The sequence below is a fragment of the Rhinoraja longicauda genome, chromosome 12 (genome assembly GCF_053455715.1).
Source record: "Rhinoraja longicauda isolate Sanriku21f chromosome 12, sRhiLon1.1, whole genome shotgun sequence".
NCBI classification, from domain to species: domain Eukaryota; kingdom Metazoa; phylum Chordata; class Chondrichthyes; order Rajiformes; family Arhynchobatidae; genus Rhinoraja; species Rhinoraja longicauda.
The window spans coordinates 32241015-32257224 of record NC_135964.1 but is presented as its reverse complement, the minus strand read 5'-3'; the positions used below and the strand labels follow the sequence as shown (position 1 = coordinate 32257224).

Genomic DNA, 16210 nt, shown 5'->3' with positions numbered 1-16210 from the left:
GAAGGACTCAATGGGTAATTGTGGAGGGTCATTTTTTTCATTTGAGAGCTGTGACCAGTGGAGTGCTGCACGAGTCAGTGCTCAGTCCATTGCTATTTATTATATACATTCATAACTTGTACTGGAGCCTACCAGAGAAAAGGCAATTCTGGATTTAGTGTTGTCCAATGAACCAGATTTGATAAGAGAACTCGAGGTAAAGGAACCGCTTGGAGGTAGTGATCATAATATGATTAGTTTTAATCTGCAATTTGAGAGGGAGAAGATTAAATTGGAAGTGTCAGTGTTGCAGCTGAACACAGGGGACTATGAAGGCATGAGACAGAAGCTGGCCAAGGTCGACTGGAAGGGATCCTAGCAGGAATGACGGTGGAACAGTAATGGCAGGAATTTCTGGGCATAATCCAGAAGATGCGGAATCATTTCATTCCAAAGAGGAAGAAAGGTTCTAAGGGGAGTAGGAGGCAACCGTGGATGACAAGGGAAGTTAGGGATGGAATAAAACTGAAAGAAAAGATGTATAACACAGCAAAGAGTAGCGGGAAGCCAGAGGATTGGGAAACTTTCAAAGGACAACAGAAGGTAACAAAACGGGCGATACGGGCTGAAAAGATGAAGTACGAGGGGAAGCTGACCAAGAATATAAAGAAGGACAGTAAAAGCTTCTTTAGATATGTTAAGAGAAAAAGAGTAGCAAAGTCAAATGTGGGTCCCTTGAAGGCAGACACGGGTGAAATTATTATGGGTAACAAGGAAATGGCAGAAGAGTTGAACAGGTACTTCGGATCTGTCTTCACTAAGGAAGACACAAACAATCTCCCAGATGTACTAGAGGACAGAGGATCTAGGGGGGTAGAGGAACTGAAAGAAATTTGCATTAGGCGAGAAATAGTATTGGGTAGACTGATGGGACTGAAGGTTGATAAATCCTCAGGGCTGGATGGTTTGCATCCCAGGGTACTCAGGGAGGTGGCTCCAGAAATAGTGGACGCATTGGTGATCATTTTCCAATGTTCAATAGATTCAGGATCAGTTCCTGTGGATTGGAGGATAGCTAATGTTATCCCACTTTTCAAGAGAGAAAACGGGGAATTACAGACCAGTTAGCCTGACATCGGTGGTGGGGAAGATGCTGGAGTCAATTATTAAAGGGGAAATAACGGTGCATTTGGATAGCAGTAAAAGGATAAGTCCAAGTCAGCATGGATTTATGAAAGGGAAATCATGCTTGACTAATCTTCTGGAATTTTTTGAGGATGTGACAAGTAAAATGGATGAAGGGGAGCCAGTGGATGTAGTGTATCTAGACTTTCAGAAAGCCTTTGATAAGGTACCACACGGGAGATTGGTGAGCAAAATTAGAGCACATGGTATTGGGGGTAGGGTGTTGACATGGATAGAGAATTGGTTGTAAATGGTAGACCACCGGAGATTGTTGCAGAACACCATGCATCTGGGAGTATAGGTGCATGGTTCCCTAAAAGTGGTGACTTAGGTAGACAGTGTATGCAAAACGTGTTTGGCACGTTTGACTTCATTGGGAAGGTATTGAAATCAAAAGTTGGGATATCATGATGCAGCTGTATAAGTCGTTGGTGAGACCACACTTTGAGTGTTGTATGCACTTCTGCTTGCTTGGTTATAGGATGATTGTCATTAAGTTGGAAGAGGCGCAAAAGAGATTCACCAGGATGTTACCTGAGCTGGAGTTATAGAGTCATACAGTGTAGAAACAGGCCCTTTGGCCTAACTTGCCCTTGCCGACCAAAATGCCCCATCTACACTATCCCACCTGCCTAAGTTTGGCCCATATCCCCCTAAATCTGTCCTATCCATGTACCTGTCTAGATGTTTCTTAAACGTTGCGATAGTACCTGCCTCAACTACCTCCTCTGGCAGACAAAATTGCTGGAGTAACTCAGCAGGTCAGGCAGCATCTCTGGAGAGAAGGATAAAACGTCACCCATTCCTTCTCTCCAGAGATGTTGCCTGACCCGCTGACTTACTCCAGCATTTTGTGTCTACCTTCGATTTAAACCAGCATCTGCAGTTCTTTCCTACACATGCCTCCTCTGGCAACTTTTTCCATACACCTACCACCATTTGTGTAAAAATATTACTCCTCAGGTTCCTATTAAATCTTTCATCACCTCACCTTAAACCTATGTACTCTGGTTCTCAAATCCCCTACTTTGGGCAAAAAACTGTGTGCATTTACCTGATCTATTTATCTCATGATTTTGTACACCTCTATAAGATAATCCCTCATCCTCCTGCACTCCAAGGAATAAAGCCCTAGCCTGCTCAACCTCTCCCTACAGCTCAGGCTCTTGGGTCCTGAGAGGTTGGGACATTTTTCCTTTGAATGTAGCAGGTTGAAGGGTGACCTTATTGAGGTGTAAAGATCATGAGGGGCAAGGATAAAGTGAATGCTTACAGTCTTATTTCCCCAGGTTAGAGGGTTATAAAACGAGAGGGCATAGGCTTAATGTGAGAGGGGAGAGATTTTAGAGAGACCTCAGTGGCATCTTTTTAACTCAGAAAGTGCGAATCTGGAATGAGCTGCACAAGGAAGCTATGAAAACCGATACAATTACAGATATATGCATAGGAAGGGCTTAGAGGGATATGGGCCAGATGCAGGCAAATGGGACTAGCCCAGTATGCCAACTTGGTCAGCATGGACAAAGTGGGTCAAAAGGCCAGTTTCCGTGCTCTCCAACTCCATGACTCTGTAACAGATAATTCAAATGTCACTGACAATTAATCTGTGTTTCAAATATTGTTTAATTCTGATTTCCTCATTGCTGAAACTATAGCCAAAGTTTATTTAGAAAACAATATCCAAATAACTTTTAAAATCAAGTGTCCATCAGCTATGTGCAAAGATTAAGCTAATGATTTTCCCAAATCAAAATTGTAAAAGTAAATGTATTATCTGTTGTGACAGAATGAGATTTGCTGAAACACTGAACTTGCTCGGATAAAGAGCCGCGAGTGAATATACATCTTTAAAAGGAACAAAATAAATGTAAATCTACTTTTGCAAAGTAGCATGATGGAGGCCAAATTGACCCGAGTTGAGTTATTTTCTTTTTTGAGAACTGTTTGGCATTCTTTTTTGTGAACTGTATGGCAACTACTGAAAGACTATGGGTATGAAACATTTACTTAATGCAATGGAGAATCACCACACTGACGTGAACCATTTTTTTAAAATCAGGAATGAAGGGATAAGAAAAGAGAAAAAAGTTCATAAACACTCTGATGGTTCACATTACAATGAAGGTGAGCAAAACAATATATCAAACTATGTAATCAATAATATACCAGAATTTTTAGAGAAAAGTTAATTTACCTCATCCCATTCCAGAATATAATTGGAGATTTTGGAACCATTATCACATGTGACCTTAAAGAGTTAAAGTAACATCGTAGATATTAAAGCCCATCTCAGGAGAATGTGGCATTCATAAAACAATTCTACCTGGAAAACCACAACTATAACAGTTCTATGATCTGCATATAGGTTAGAGTACAAAGTAGCATGACTCCAATTATTGGTAAAGACATCTGATACAAAAACAATTACTTTAATTTAAACTAGTAACAAGATTCATTTTTATGAAGAAAGTGCTACTGTGTGAATTAAAACTTGCAGGACAAAATGGAACTGGATCACAGATTCATTTTTTACTAGAATATTCCAGAAGATTTGAGTCAACAGACAGATTAATAATAAGTACAGAGCAAGAGTTAAGACTGGAGCTGAGGAAAAACCCAGATCAAATGAATTACTAAAACAAATTACAAGGAAGATTGATGAACTGTTGAAAATCATTCCATATATTAGAAGGCCCAGCATTAATGCTAGTTCACAGTGAATGAAAATGTGACGAATGGAGAATGTAAAGATTTAGCAGCTACGTTTGACACATTTTATTTGGTTGATAAATGGACTAATTTGAAGCTGCAGAGAACATTGTGAATGTGCAAGATAAACAAATGTAAGAAAAGGAAGCCAGCAGCCTCACTCGTGTTTGTAAGTAATAAGTTGTCAAACACAAATCAATTGAACTTTTTAAATAGATACCAATTTACAACAAGCTTCTTTTTGGAAAACAAATAGTAATCATTTCAATATTTGTCTCACCTTCCACTGTAGACTGAGAGAATGTTTGGTCCTGTTTATTACTCTAGGTGCCATTGGTGTATCTGGTTCACTGCACAATGTTCTAAAACTCTCCGATTCCGATGGGGCCCCTCTTATAAGGTTACACACTGCTTGCACCCTTTAGGGGACAATATGGTATCAACATGGTATCAAACAGCTACAGTAAATTAACAATACCCAATACAAGCTCGTGGTTTGACTAATTTAAAAGCCACCAGTTGTAGTGCATGACCAAAAAGGAGGTCTTCCATTTTTCACAAACATGCAACAAATGTAAAGTTCCTAACATAGTGAAATATTTCAAAAATGTTCCATGAGGGTCATGGAAACTTAGATACCAAGCAGGCAATAGAAAAATTAGGAAAGGCAAGGTTAAGAGAAGAGGTCTTGTTAAAGCATGTTGAAAGGTGAAGCAATGTGAGAAAGAGCGAGGTAGTGATTGTGGAAGCATATGGACAAACGAAACATAGAAAGGTCAAGTTCAGAAGAATGAACTGTAAATTAACGTGCCAAGTTTGGTAAGGTTCCAGAAGTACGGTATATAATCACGTAAGAAATTGTAGATAACAAAGAGGAAAGAGTTTGAAGAGAAATAATTAAGTTTATATGCAATAAGATAGGTACACTTAAAAACCAAGTTTGAAGCTGAAGCACAATCTTCCATTTGGAGTGACCAGCAGATCTATTCAGTGCACGTTGGTGTCATTCATATTGGATGAACTCGGATTTGATTATCTGTCCCAGCTGCTCATCGCTAGATTAGCAATAGGATCACCATCTGCAATCCTATCCTTGAATAAGGAAGAGCAAATTTAGGACAGAGATTCTGATACCTCCTTATTCATTGCCAATATGCCCACATAAAGCATGGCAGTTGTGAGAGAACAGTGGGAGAAATTTGGTGTATATGCAACAGTATCCCAACAATAAGTTAATGCTTACCTTTTCTCCTGAAGACACACAATACTGGAAGAGAAAATTGGACAGCCTGGCAAAGTCACATTTATGACTGCATATTTAACTAGTTAATGATTGATAATATATTCCCATTAATTACCAACCTAGCATGGTAGTCTGTGGCCGGCTTTAGATCCTGTAATGTGACACCCTTGTCCTTACCTCTGAAAAAAAATGCACACAGGTACCAATGAAATTTCAGGGACCTTCACATAATGCAATAGAAAACAAAATCGATATTATCTAGAAAGACCAAAGAACTAGTTTAAAACAAATTAACATTGTCTGAGTAATTTTAGACAATAGACAATATGTGCAGGAGTAGGCCTTTCGGCCCTTCGAGCCAGCACCGCCATTCAATGTGATCATGGCTGATCATTCACAATCAGTTCCCCGTTCCTGCCTTCTCCCCACCCCCCCTGACTCCGCTATCTTTAAGAGCTCTATCTAGCTCTCTCTTGAAAGCATCCAGAGAATTGGCCTCCACTGCCTTCTGAGGCAGAGAATTCCACAGATTTACAACTCTCTGACTGAAAAAGGTTTTTTCTCATCTCCGTTTCTAATTAAACAATTTACATTTGAATATTATTTGCATAATTTTGGATTAGAATAGCAGTATTCAGAATTTGGGGCCCGAGAAAGACAGACCAAAAAAGGGAAAATCCAATGCAATGAGGAGGCTGTCAGTGTGAACTCCAGCAACACGTATTTATTAATTTTGACTAACAAGTTAACTTAATTTACAAGGGGAGCTATATCTATTAATAATTCCTATTGTGAAGAAATTCTTCTATTTGCAACATTGTTAACTATATCTAAAACTTGCCAACACTGAGTAAAACATGTCACAATACTCTTGGCAATCTTCTTTCTTCCACACATTCCTTTCCTCATAACAAAGGGGAACAGAAGAGGGCATGTGCTGTTCCTAATGCAGATACCACCAACAGCAGGAAAATGCTTTTGATACCCATAAGGTAATTCATAGAATTCATTCTATTTTCTTCTTGAAGGGTAAAATTGCCATAACTGGTGACATCTGTGTCACATCAATCATTCATGGGCACCTGATGGAAAACAATGATTAACCATCTCAGAACCACCTGCCACTAACAGAGCGCTGAGGAATAGGAGATAATTGCTGAAAGATAATACATCCATTTACTTTACAGAATGGGGATATTGGTGTGGATGAAAAAGTAAATTGTAGGTAAATGATCAACCATGATCTTATCAAATGGCACAGCAGAATAAAAAGGCCAGCTAGCCTATTTCTGTCTTTTTTTTCACAAAAGGCTGTGGTTTAACAATTAGGAAGGTTTGCTTTCAATGCTTTGAATCATTAACATGCAGTCCAATTTAGTGCATAGTGTGGGGGTGGGCAACAAAGTGCAATGAAACAACTTCCACGTGGAAGTTATTGAAACTGAAAAAAATACCAGCAAATGAAATAGCTGATTGTTAAGTGCCAAAACATAAGCCTGAGCACTGGTCTGACTTTGAAACTGCCTCAATCGTAATGAAATTAAACAGAGCCTTTTAAGGTATACTAGCAAAGCGGGCCCGTTGGGCCCGACCCCACACCCCCCATTCTCTCCTCCCCCAGCCCCACTCTTACTCTCCAAGTGTGCCCGTTGGGCCCGTCCTCCTGATCTGTGTATGTCAAGTGACTTGCAATAACAAAAAACACTAAAACAATCTGTGCTTTTCTGGAAACTTCTCGAAACAATGTAGCCGTCACAAGCTGAAGACTAAATCCGCACCGCAGCGCCCCCCTTCTGTAAAACCTTCGATAAATCAGGGGGGGCAGTGCTTTAAAACCTCTGTAACTTAAAATATATACAACCAAATTAAATGAAAATATCACGGCCGGTCAGCCGGGAGGTTGGCGGCTAAGTCGGTGCAAAAACCGTGGCGCGACTGTTTACCGTTTTGCCGAAATCACTGATACAAATAAACATGTAACAAACATATTGATATATTCACAAGATCTGAGTTTTAATAGTATATATAGATGCATTTACTATATCTAAAATGTTCCCCTGTATAAGCATTTCCTTAAAAAAGGGAGATTGGCTACCTTGTGGATTGAGAGGAAGCCAACCAGGTTGGCTAGATGAATGGAAATGACATGCAAGTGCGGACAGACAATGGTAGTAGGAGGAGGTGCTTTTCAGGAGGGTTTAAACTGGAGAGGGTTAGGAAGCAGGGCAGTAGGTCAGAAATTGGAAAGAGTGATGGGAAGGTAGAGGTCAGGACCAGTAAGTCTCAAAGGTAGGACAGGCAGGGTTAGGTAAGGAAAATGATGATGCTTATGGGCTGAAGTGTGTTTATTTCAATGCAAGGATTATTACGGAGAAAGCAGGTGAACATAGAGCCTGGATTGATGCCTGGGACTATGGTGTTGTGGCCATTGTGGAAACTTGGTTGCGGGAAGAACATGATTGACAGCTCAATGTTCTGAAGTTTTGATGTTTCAGACGTGATCGAGAGGAAGGCAAAAGAGGTGGAGGAGCTACAGGGATGCTGTCAACGTGGCATTCAGAGAGAACACACACTGAGGGTTCACTGAGGCGGTATAGGTGGAGCTTGGAAATAAGAAAAGTGCAAACACACTAATAGGATTGTACTATAGGCTTCCGATTAACAAGTGGAAGATAGAGGAATAGAAATATAGACAGATTATTTACTAGAATGTTGCCTGGGTTTCAGCACTTAAGCTACAGAGAGAGGTTGAACAGGTTGGGTCTTTATTCTTTGGAGCGTAGAAGGTTGAGGGGGGATTTGATAGAGGTTTTAAAAATTTTGAGAGGGACGGACAGAGTTGACGTGGGTAGGCTTTTCCCTTTGAGAGTGGGGAAGATTCCAACAAGGGGACATCGCTTCAGAATTGAGGGACAAAAGTTTAGGGGTAACATGAGGGGTAACTTCTTTACTCAGAGAATGGTGGCTGTATGGAATGGGCTTCCGGTGGAAGTGGTGGAGGCTGGCTCGATTTTATTATTTAAGAGTAAATTGGATAGGTATATGGATAAGAGGGGATTAGAGGGTTATGGTCTGAGTGCAGGTAGATGAGACTAGGTCAGGGAGAGTGGTCGGCGTGGACTGGAAGGGCCGAAAGGGCCTGTTTCCGTGCTGTAGTTGTTATATGGTTATATGGTTATTACCGAAATATGCCAAAGTAACAGGGTTGTCTTTGTGGGTGATTTTAACTTAGCCAATATTGACTGGTACTTGCTCAGTGCCAAAGGCTTAGACGGGGTAAAATTTGCCAGGTGTATCCATGAGGTGTTCTTGATAGTACCACCCCAGAAAGGAACATACCGGATCTAGTGTTGGGGAATTATCCTGGTCAGGTTCAGTCGAAGAGCATTTTGGGGATCACAAATCTATTAGGCAGGAGTTCGGGAGGATTGACTGGAAGTGATTGTTATTGGGTAAGTCCACATCTGACATGTGGGAGTTGTTTAAAGGCCAGTTGATCGATATTCAGAACCAGCATGTTTCAGTGAGGAGGGGGTATGGCTAATTAAGAGAGCCTTGGATGACCAAAGAGTATGTAAATTTGGTCAAAAGGAATTTGGTTTAAGAGGTTTGAATAAACAGGGCTTCTGAAGAATATAAAAGAGAGGAAAGAACTCAAGTAGGCAGTTAGAAAGACCAAATGGAGCCACAAATGGAGTTGGTGAGTCGGATTTACGCTTTTTATAACTATATTAAAAACAAGAGGATAATCAGGGTGAAGGTAGGACCACTCAAGGATAACAGAGGAACTTTGTTCTTGGAGTCTGGGGATGTAGCAAGGTGGCTTCATCGGCAGTAATGGTTACAACTAATCACAAACAACTTTGGAAGAAAACGAAAACAGTAATTTCTTCTCTTTGTCCAAACTGATATTTTTAAGAAAATTATTGAGCAAAAAGGGCATGAGAGGAAAGTAAATAGAAGATCCAAACCAATTGTACAAAAAATAGATTGAAGGTGAATAGAAGGATTAATTGGATAGCTAAAAATGGAAGAGATTGAACTAGTGATTAGCACAAATATGTGATTATCTGTGGATTGGGATGTTAAATGGTGAAGAAACGATGGAATGAGATGGCACAGGGAAACAAAACATTGAAAGCGGCAAGGAAATATCAAGTTTTGGATCGTATTTAAAATCTGCTTTTTTGCAGGTTCCACTATAATTTTAGTTACTGGAGTCCCTTTCTCTTGTCATAGTACTAGCAATTACTACTACAGGGAAAGTTGGGATAGATTAAAGCAAGAAATAAAGAAATTAGGAGGAAGGCAGTGTCACACATACAAGGATAGCACAGCGAACTGATAAAGTGATTGTTAATCATTAATTGCTTTGTACAACCCCATAAATAATTGTTGAGTAACATAATAAAACTTGCATGTCTGAACACAATTGCTTCTCAGGTACATTTTTTTTACAGAGAAACTTGGCTTGTGCCTGTAGAGATGGACCCCAGGAAAGGGTCTTTGTGGAGTACCTCCTAGATGGATTCTTAGAACAGCTTGTACTGGAGCCTACCAGGGAGAAGGCAATTCTGGATTTAGTGTTGTGTAATTAACCTGATTTGATAAGGGAACTCAAGGTAAAAGAGCCACTAGGAGGCAGTGATCGTAATATGATAAGTTTTAATCTACAAATTGAGAGGGAGAAGGGGAAATCGGAAGTGTCAGTATTACAGTAGGATTACAGAGGCATGAGGCAGGAGCTGCCCAGATTTGACTGGAAGGAGGCCCTAGCAGGGAAGACAGTGGAACAGCAATGGCAGGTATTCCTGGGAATAATGCAGAAGTTGCAGGATCAATTCATCCCAAAGAGGAAGAAAGATTCTAAGGGGAGTAAGAGGCACCCGTGGCTGCAAGGGAAGTCAAGGACAGCATAAAAATAAAAGAGAAGAAGTATAACATAGCAAAGAAGAGCGGGAAGCCAGATGATTGGGACTCTTTTAAACAACAGAAGAAAACTAAAAAGGCAATACGGGGAGAAAAGATGAGGTGCGAAGGTAAGCTAGCCAATAATATAAAGGAAGATAGTAAAAGTTTCTTTAGGTATGTGAAGAGGAAAAAAATAGTTAAGGCAAATGTGGGTCCCTTAAAGACCCTGGGGAATTTATTATGGGGAACAAGGAAATGGCAGATGAGTTGAACCAGTACTTTGGATCTGTCTTCACTAAGGAAAATACAAACAATCTCCCAGATGTTCTAGTGGCCAGAGATCCTAGGGTGACAGAGGAACTGAAAGAAATTCACATTAGGCAGGAAATGGTGTTGGGTAGACTGATGGGACTGAAGGCTGATAAATCCCTAGGGCCTGATGGTCTGCATCCCAGGGTACTTAAGGAGGTGGCTCTAGAAATCGTGGGTGCATTGGTGATATTTTCCAATGTTCTATAGATTCAGGATCAGTTCCTGTGGATTGGAGGGTAGCTAATGTTATCCCACTTTTTAAGAAAGGAGGGAGAGAAAACAATAAATTATAGACCAGTTAGTCTGACATCGGTGGTGGGGAAGATGCTGGAGTCAATTATAAAAGGCGAAATTGCAGAGCACTTGGATAGCAGTAACAGGATTGTTCCGAGTCAGCATGGATTTACGATGGGGAAATCATGCTTGACTAATCGTCTGGGATTTTTTGAAGATGCAACTAGGAAAAAGGACAGGGGAGAGCCGGTGGATGTTGTGTACCGTGACTTTCAGAAAGCCTTCGACAAGGTCCCACATAGGAGATTAGTGGGCAAAATTAGAGCACGTGGTATTGGGGGGGGTAGGGTACTGACATGGATAGAAAATTGGTTGACAGACAGAAAGCAAAGAGTGGGGATAAACGGGTCCCTTTCAGAATGGCAGGCAGTGACTAGTGGGGTACCGCAAGGCTCGGTGCTGGGACCGCATCTATTTACAATATACATTAATGACTTGGATGAAGGGATTAAAAGTAACATTAGCAAATATGCAGATGACACAAAGCTGGGTGGCAGTGTGAACTGTGAGGAAGGTGCTATGAGGTTGCAGGGTGACTTGGACAGGTTGTGTGAGATGGCAGATGCAGTTTAATGTGGATAAGTGTGAGGTTATCCATTTTGTTGGTAAGAATAGGAAGGCAGATTATTATCTAAATGGTGTCAAGTTAGGAAAAGGGGACGTACAACGAGATCTGGGTGTCCTAGTGCATCAGTCACTGAAAGGAAGCATGCAGGTACAGCAGGCAGTGAAGAAAGCCAATGGAATGTTGGTCTTCATAACAAGAGGAGTTGAATATAGGAGTAAAGAGGTCCTTCTGCAGTTGTACAGGGCCCTGGTGAGACCGCACCTGGAGTACTGTGTGCAGTTTTGGTCTCCAAATTTGAGGGAGGATATTCTTGCTATTGAGGGCGTGCAGCTTAGGTTTACTAGGTTAATTCCCGGAATGGCGGGACTGTCATATAAGGAAAGACTGGAACGACTAGGCTTGTATACACTGGAATTTAGAAGGATGAGAGGGGATCTTATTGAAACATATAAGATTATTAAGGGGTTGGACACGTTAGAGGCAGGAAACATGTTTCCAATGTTAGGGGAGTCCAGAACCAGGGGCCACAGTTTAAGAATAAGGGGTAGGCCATTTAGAACGGAGATGAGGAAAAAAAAATTCAGTCAGAGTTGTAAATCTGTGGAATTCTCTGACTCAGAAGGCGGTGGAGGCCAATTCTCTGAGTGCTTTGAAGAGAGAGCTAGATAGAGCTCTTAAGGATAGTGGAGTCAGGGGGTATGGGGAGAAGGCAGGAATGGGGTACTGATTGGGAATGATCAGCCATGATCACGTTGAATGGTGGTGCTGGCTCAAAGGGCTGAATGGCCTACTCCTGCACTTATTGTCTATTGTCTATAAAGATGGCACAGTATCTTTCTTATGGATTTTGATCGCCTCAATGCAAAACCGAGGGAAATCTACCCTCTAATCCTACTGGTTAATGTCTTGAAGCACCGTGGAATGTTGACTAGCATATAAAACCATTAAAACAACAATGTTTATTTTTAGCTGGTACCATTGCCACCATGTATCCAAATTCATATCCTAATTTACATTCAAAGGCAACATGTAATTTTATTGTAGCATTAAGATTCAATAAAGCTACCAGGTGGTTCTGGCTAGATTTTCTACATCATTAGTGAACGGAAGAAAGGAATTGTATTAAGTCTGTTGTTTCTCTTTAATTGGTAACTTGTACCTGTTTTGGGACTTTAGATATAGCCTTAGAAAGTTGTTATTTAATCAACAGGTGAAGGACATTTTAAAACTTAGAAAATTATCCAATCCTGGTAAAAATATTAACATGGAGATAGTTTACAACAATGAATTTTGACTTGCACTACTGTATACTGTCCACATTTTAAAAATAGTTAGAAATATAGTGAAAATTTACATACACATAGACAACTTTGAACTTCTCATCTTTCCCACCATTTGAAATGGCAACTTCATAGCTGTAGGGTTCAGATAAAAAATCACTTGCAGCATCATCATTTAAAGTGGCTGAAGGAGGAGCCCAAGTGAGGACAACTGTTCGTGCCTGGATGTCAGATACCTACAAAAACAATTAATCACTCAAATGAAATAATTAGGGCAGATGCACAAAATAGATTTTATTACAAACTCAACCCCTTTAAAAATTTTCAGCCTTAGCAAGCCAGAACTCAATAAAGTGACCAACTGATGATCATGGGAAGAGTCAAGAATGCTTTATTGTCTTATGGTCACAAAATGAAACAATGAAATTCTTACTTCATAGTTAGTAAATCTGTTGAAAGGGATTAATAAGTGTATGATATTGCAAAAAATATTTCATTTTAGTATTCACTATGATGATATAGAGATGATATATAAATGCAACAGCTTGCCAACAATACTCATATTCCAAAATTGTATTTAAAATGAACTCAATGTTTCTCCCAAGGTAAACAGAGGGTGGAGTGTATTGGATGAACGTCCCATCTAGTCAGAACAGCATGCATCCACAGTTGATGGACCAGGGAACTGCTGGAGCCAAACTGACTTGGATGGACTTCCATGCTGTAAATCAGAGATGGGAGCATAGGCATGGTTTCAAACATGAACACAAGGTTCCTTGTTAATAAATTGAACGTCATATCCCCATTGTTACTGATCAACCACGTATAAACCTCAAAAGACGTGTTTCCCGAAAAAAGTTGTTGTTCAAATACAACTTTTGTATATTCTTCACTTCATTGTCAAGCCCTTTCAGGCTTGATGGATACTAACAGTTTTGAATCAGTGCAGCCGTCATGGTAAAAGAAAATGAATCCACTGGTTATTATAAATTTAGATATTCAAAGCACATTTAAGAAGCTCCCACATAAAAGATTATTATGTATAATGACTACTCTCAGATTTCAAAGTAGTTTAGTAGCATGAATAAGTACTGGATAAGAGAAAGAATGAATTTACAGTGGCTGGCTTGCACCAGCATGATCAATACTGTACCTCAGTTCTTTGCAATCTGTAATAATGAATGATTAAAAAGTATATATTTTTAGTATTATTGCTAATTATACAAAGCTGGTTGAACAAATGAACTAAGAGGAGAGTGCAAAGTTTGTTAAGCAAATAGGTGAAAGAATTGAGTCTAATGTAGACTCAATTTTGATAGAAAGAACAGCAAAACGGAAAATTTCTTAGATAGTGAGAAAATAATTCATATTGAAGGTATTTATTCACAAAATGCTGGAGTAACTCAGCAGGTCAGGCAGCATCTCAGGAGAGAAGGAATGGGTGACGTTTCGGGTCGAGACCCTTCTTCAGTCTGAATAATTTATTAAATAATTTATTTTCAGTTATTGAGGTCGGGGCACATTGTTTTTAGTGCCTTTCTATTCATAAAAATATCTTTAATCATGCATTCAGTTTCATGATAGCCTGCAAAAAAAATAGTTTAATTGTTCAGGGAACATTGACTGGATGGCTTTCAAATTTTGTTCCAAGAACTAGAACTGCACATGAAATCAAAGAAACACAAAAATCTGAAATGTTGATTTCTCCCTCCATCGTAGTGCTCTCTAAATGATCACGTACCATTGGTTTGCTGACCCTTGACAGCACTGCTTCGATAATTTTTTTGTCTGCATCTTCATCTGCTAAACAAAAAAAGTACATTAGCATGGTAAGTTTCATATTATTTTGGCACTGTGGAAACAATAGCAATGCAGTAGCTCAAACTAACCATTACACAGTAAAATAAAGAATGGCATTGATTTTATGATGATTTCCTAATAGCAGCACCAACCTGATCTTTGGTCTTCTATTTAAATGGCAAGTAAATTAATCATGTTTTTGAATAAAAGACAGACATCTTCCATGCCTGACCTTAATTGGATCAAGCTACTATACTTCATCTTGTACGTCAACCAAGTAGGTAGGTTTTACATGGAGAGAATATAGTGGAAAACTTTCAGTGGAGCCACATCTGGTTTTGAAAGGTTAAATTACAGGGGTGTATTGCATGAATCTGATCTGCATTTCTGTGAGGTTTAAAGGTTTAGATAGATGCAACCTAGTTGAAGGGGATAGATAAAAGATTCCAAAAAATTAGCACATAATTATTGGTTTCGACATCAATAAATTTTCTTCCAAATTTGCATTCATAATTGAGAGCCATGAGATCCAAGACTTCATTATTTTCCACAAATCTTGGGTGAAACATGCCTAGCCACCACTCAAGGGCACTGCTGATCAGTTTAAAAAATATGTTGAAAATAGGCTTGTATGATTGCTATACAAGAATTATATGTAGACCCTCATATTTGCAAATATGGTGAGGTACAATAGAAATGTAACAATATAACCAAAACACCTAAGTATGCTCAGAGGTAGATATGAAATTATGATCAATCTTCATAGGCATTAATTCAGTGAAAAAAAGTTTTTACCAAGTTCAGATGAAAACCATTATGAGGCAAAACTTGGTAATGTTGTGAACAGCAATTAGGGTAGTAATAGACTGCATGAGACGCACACCGGCTAGCAGAACCTGAGATCAAATGCAATATTATGCAGGAATACATGATACATTTTATCAGAAAGAAAAACAAAGCACAAATTTCTGACGGAACAGACACGGAAGTATGAATGTGTGCATAAATCTCCGAAAGCAAATAAGACAATTTGAAACCAGAAAGCAAATAAGATAATTTGAGAGTATTGTTAGAATGGACTCGCGGGTTAGCATGTGGTCACCAGCAGAAGGCAGACAGTCCATGGGTCAGGAGTGAATCCAAGTCTGAAGTTGTGAGGCCCTGAGGCTTGGCTGGTATGGTTCCAGGAATGAGGATTTCCAAGAGGATTTAGACGTGGTAAATAGATAAACCTGTTCCATTAACAAATGATTCAAGAACTAAATGGTACAAATAATTGAAGTGTAAATCAAAGATATGGGGATGGTAAATGTGAGGAGATTCGAATTTAAATTGCAGAGTGTGGTCATGAATTGGAACACGCTTTGTCCACTGAAACACTCAATCAAACTTTTATTGATCTGGAACACTGTCTTTAAGGGTGGTGGCAAAAAAATCAATTAGAGTCTCAAAAAAAAAAATTTGCAGGGCTGCGGGCTTGGCCAAAGGAATGGGACTGATTGGACAGAATGGCAAGGAGACAATGACCAAGTCATCTGCTTGATAGCTCATAACATTTCAATGATAATGACTTATCCAAAGAATTAGGAAAGTGCAATACAACTCATGCTCTGGGCGCCATCAGTCCTTATTTGAGAATAGTAAGAAACTGGTCACAATTAAACACAAGAGCAGAATTTTCAACAAATCTCTATATAATATGAATACAAGAAAATGGCTCAAGATTAAAGACCTGACAAAAGTATCAGAGAATATTGGAAATACAAACTATTGAATTCCAAACATCTCGTCTTTGCATTATAACATTCCTCTAGCATTTCCAGAAATACATTTCTACTACCAAGATTATCCATATGCATGCTTTAATATTCTAAGGGAATTCTCAAGTGAATCATCTAATTGCTAATGGGAAATTAGATTCATGATACT

The 16210-nt window shown here is 39.4% G+C and overlaps 1 protein-coding gene across 4 annotated transcripts in view; it reads right to left on the bottom strand.

Moving 5' to 3' along the window:
* Positions 1 to 16210, bottom strand: part of fndc3a (fibronectin type III domain containing 3A) — a 133556-nt gene that overhangs the window by 47377 nt on the left and 69969 nt on the right. For 2 of the 4 annotated variants that reach the window (XM_078409418.1, XM_078409420.1), the window contains 5 exons: positions 14223 to 14284; positions 12560 to 12717; positions 5236 to 5295; positions 4154 to 4292; positions 3359 to 3412 (listed from right to left, as the gene is read on the bottom strand). In XM_078409418.1, the coding sequence (XP_078265544.1) occupies positions 3359 to 3412; positions 4154 to 4292; positions 5236 to 5295; positions 12560 to 12717; positions 14223 to 14284 (473 nt within the window). The remainder of the gene's footprint in view (positions 1 to 3358; positions 3413 to 4153; positions 4293 to 5235; positions 5296 to 12559; positions 12718 to 14222; positions 14285 to 16210) is intronic. The other 2 variants (XM_078409419.1, XM_078409422.1) reach the window with 2 other exon arrangements.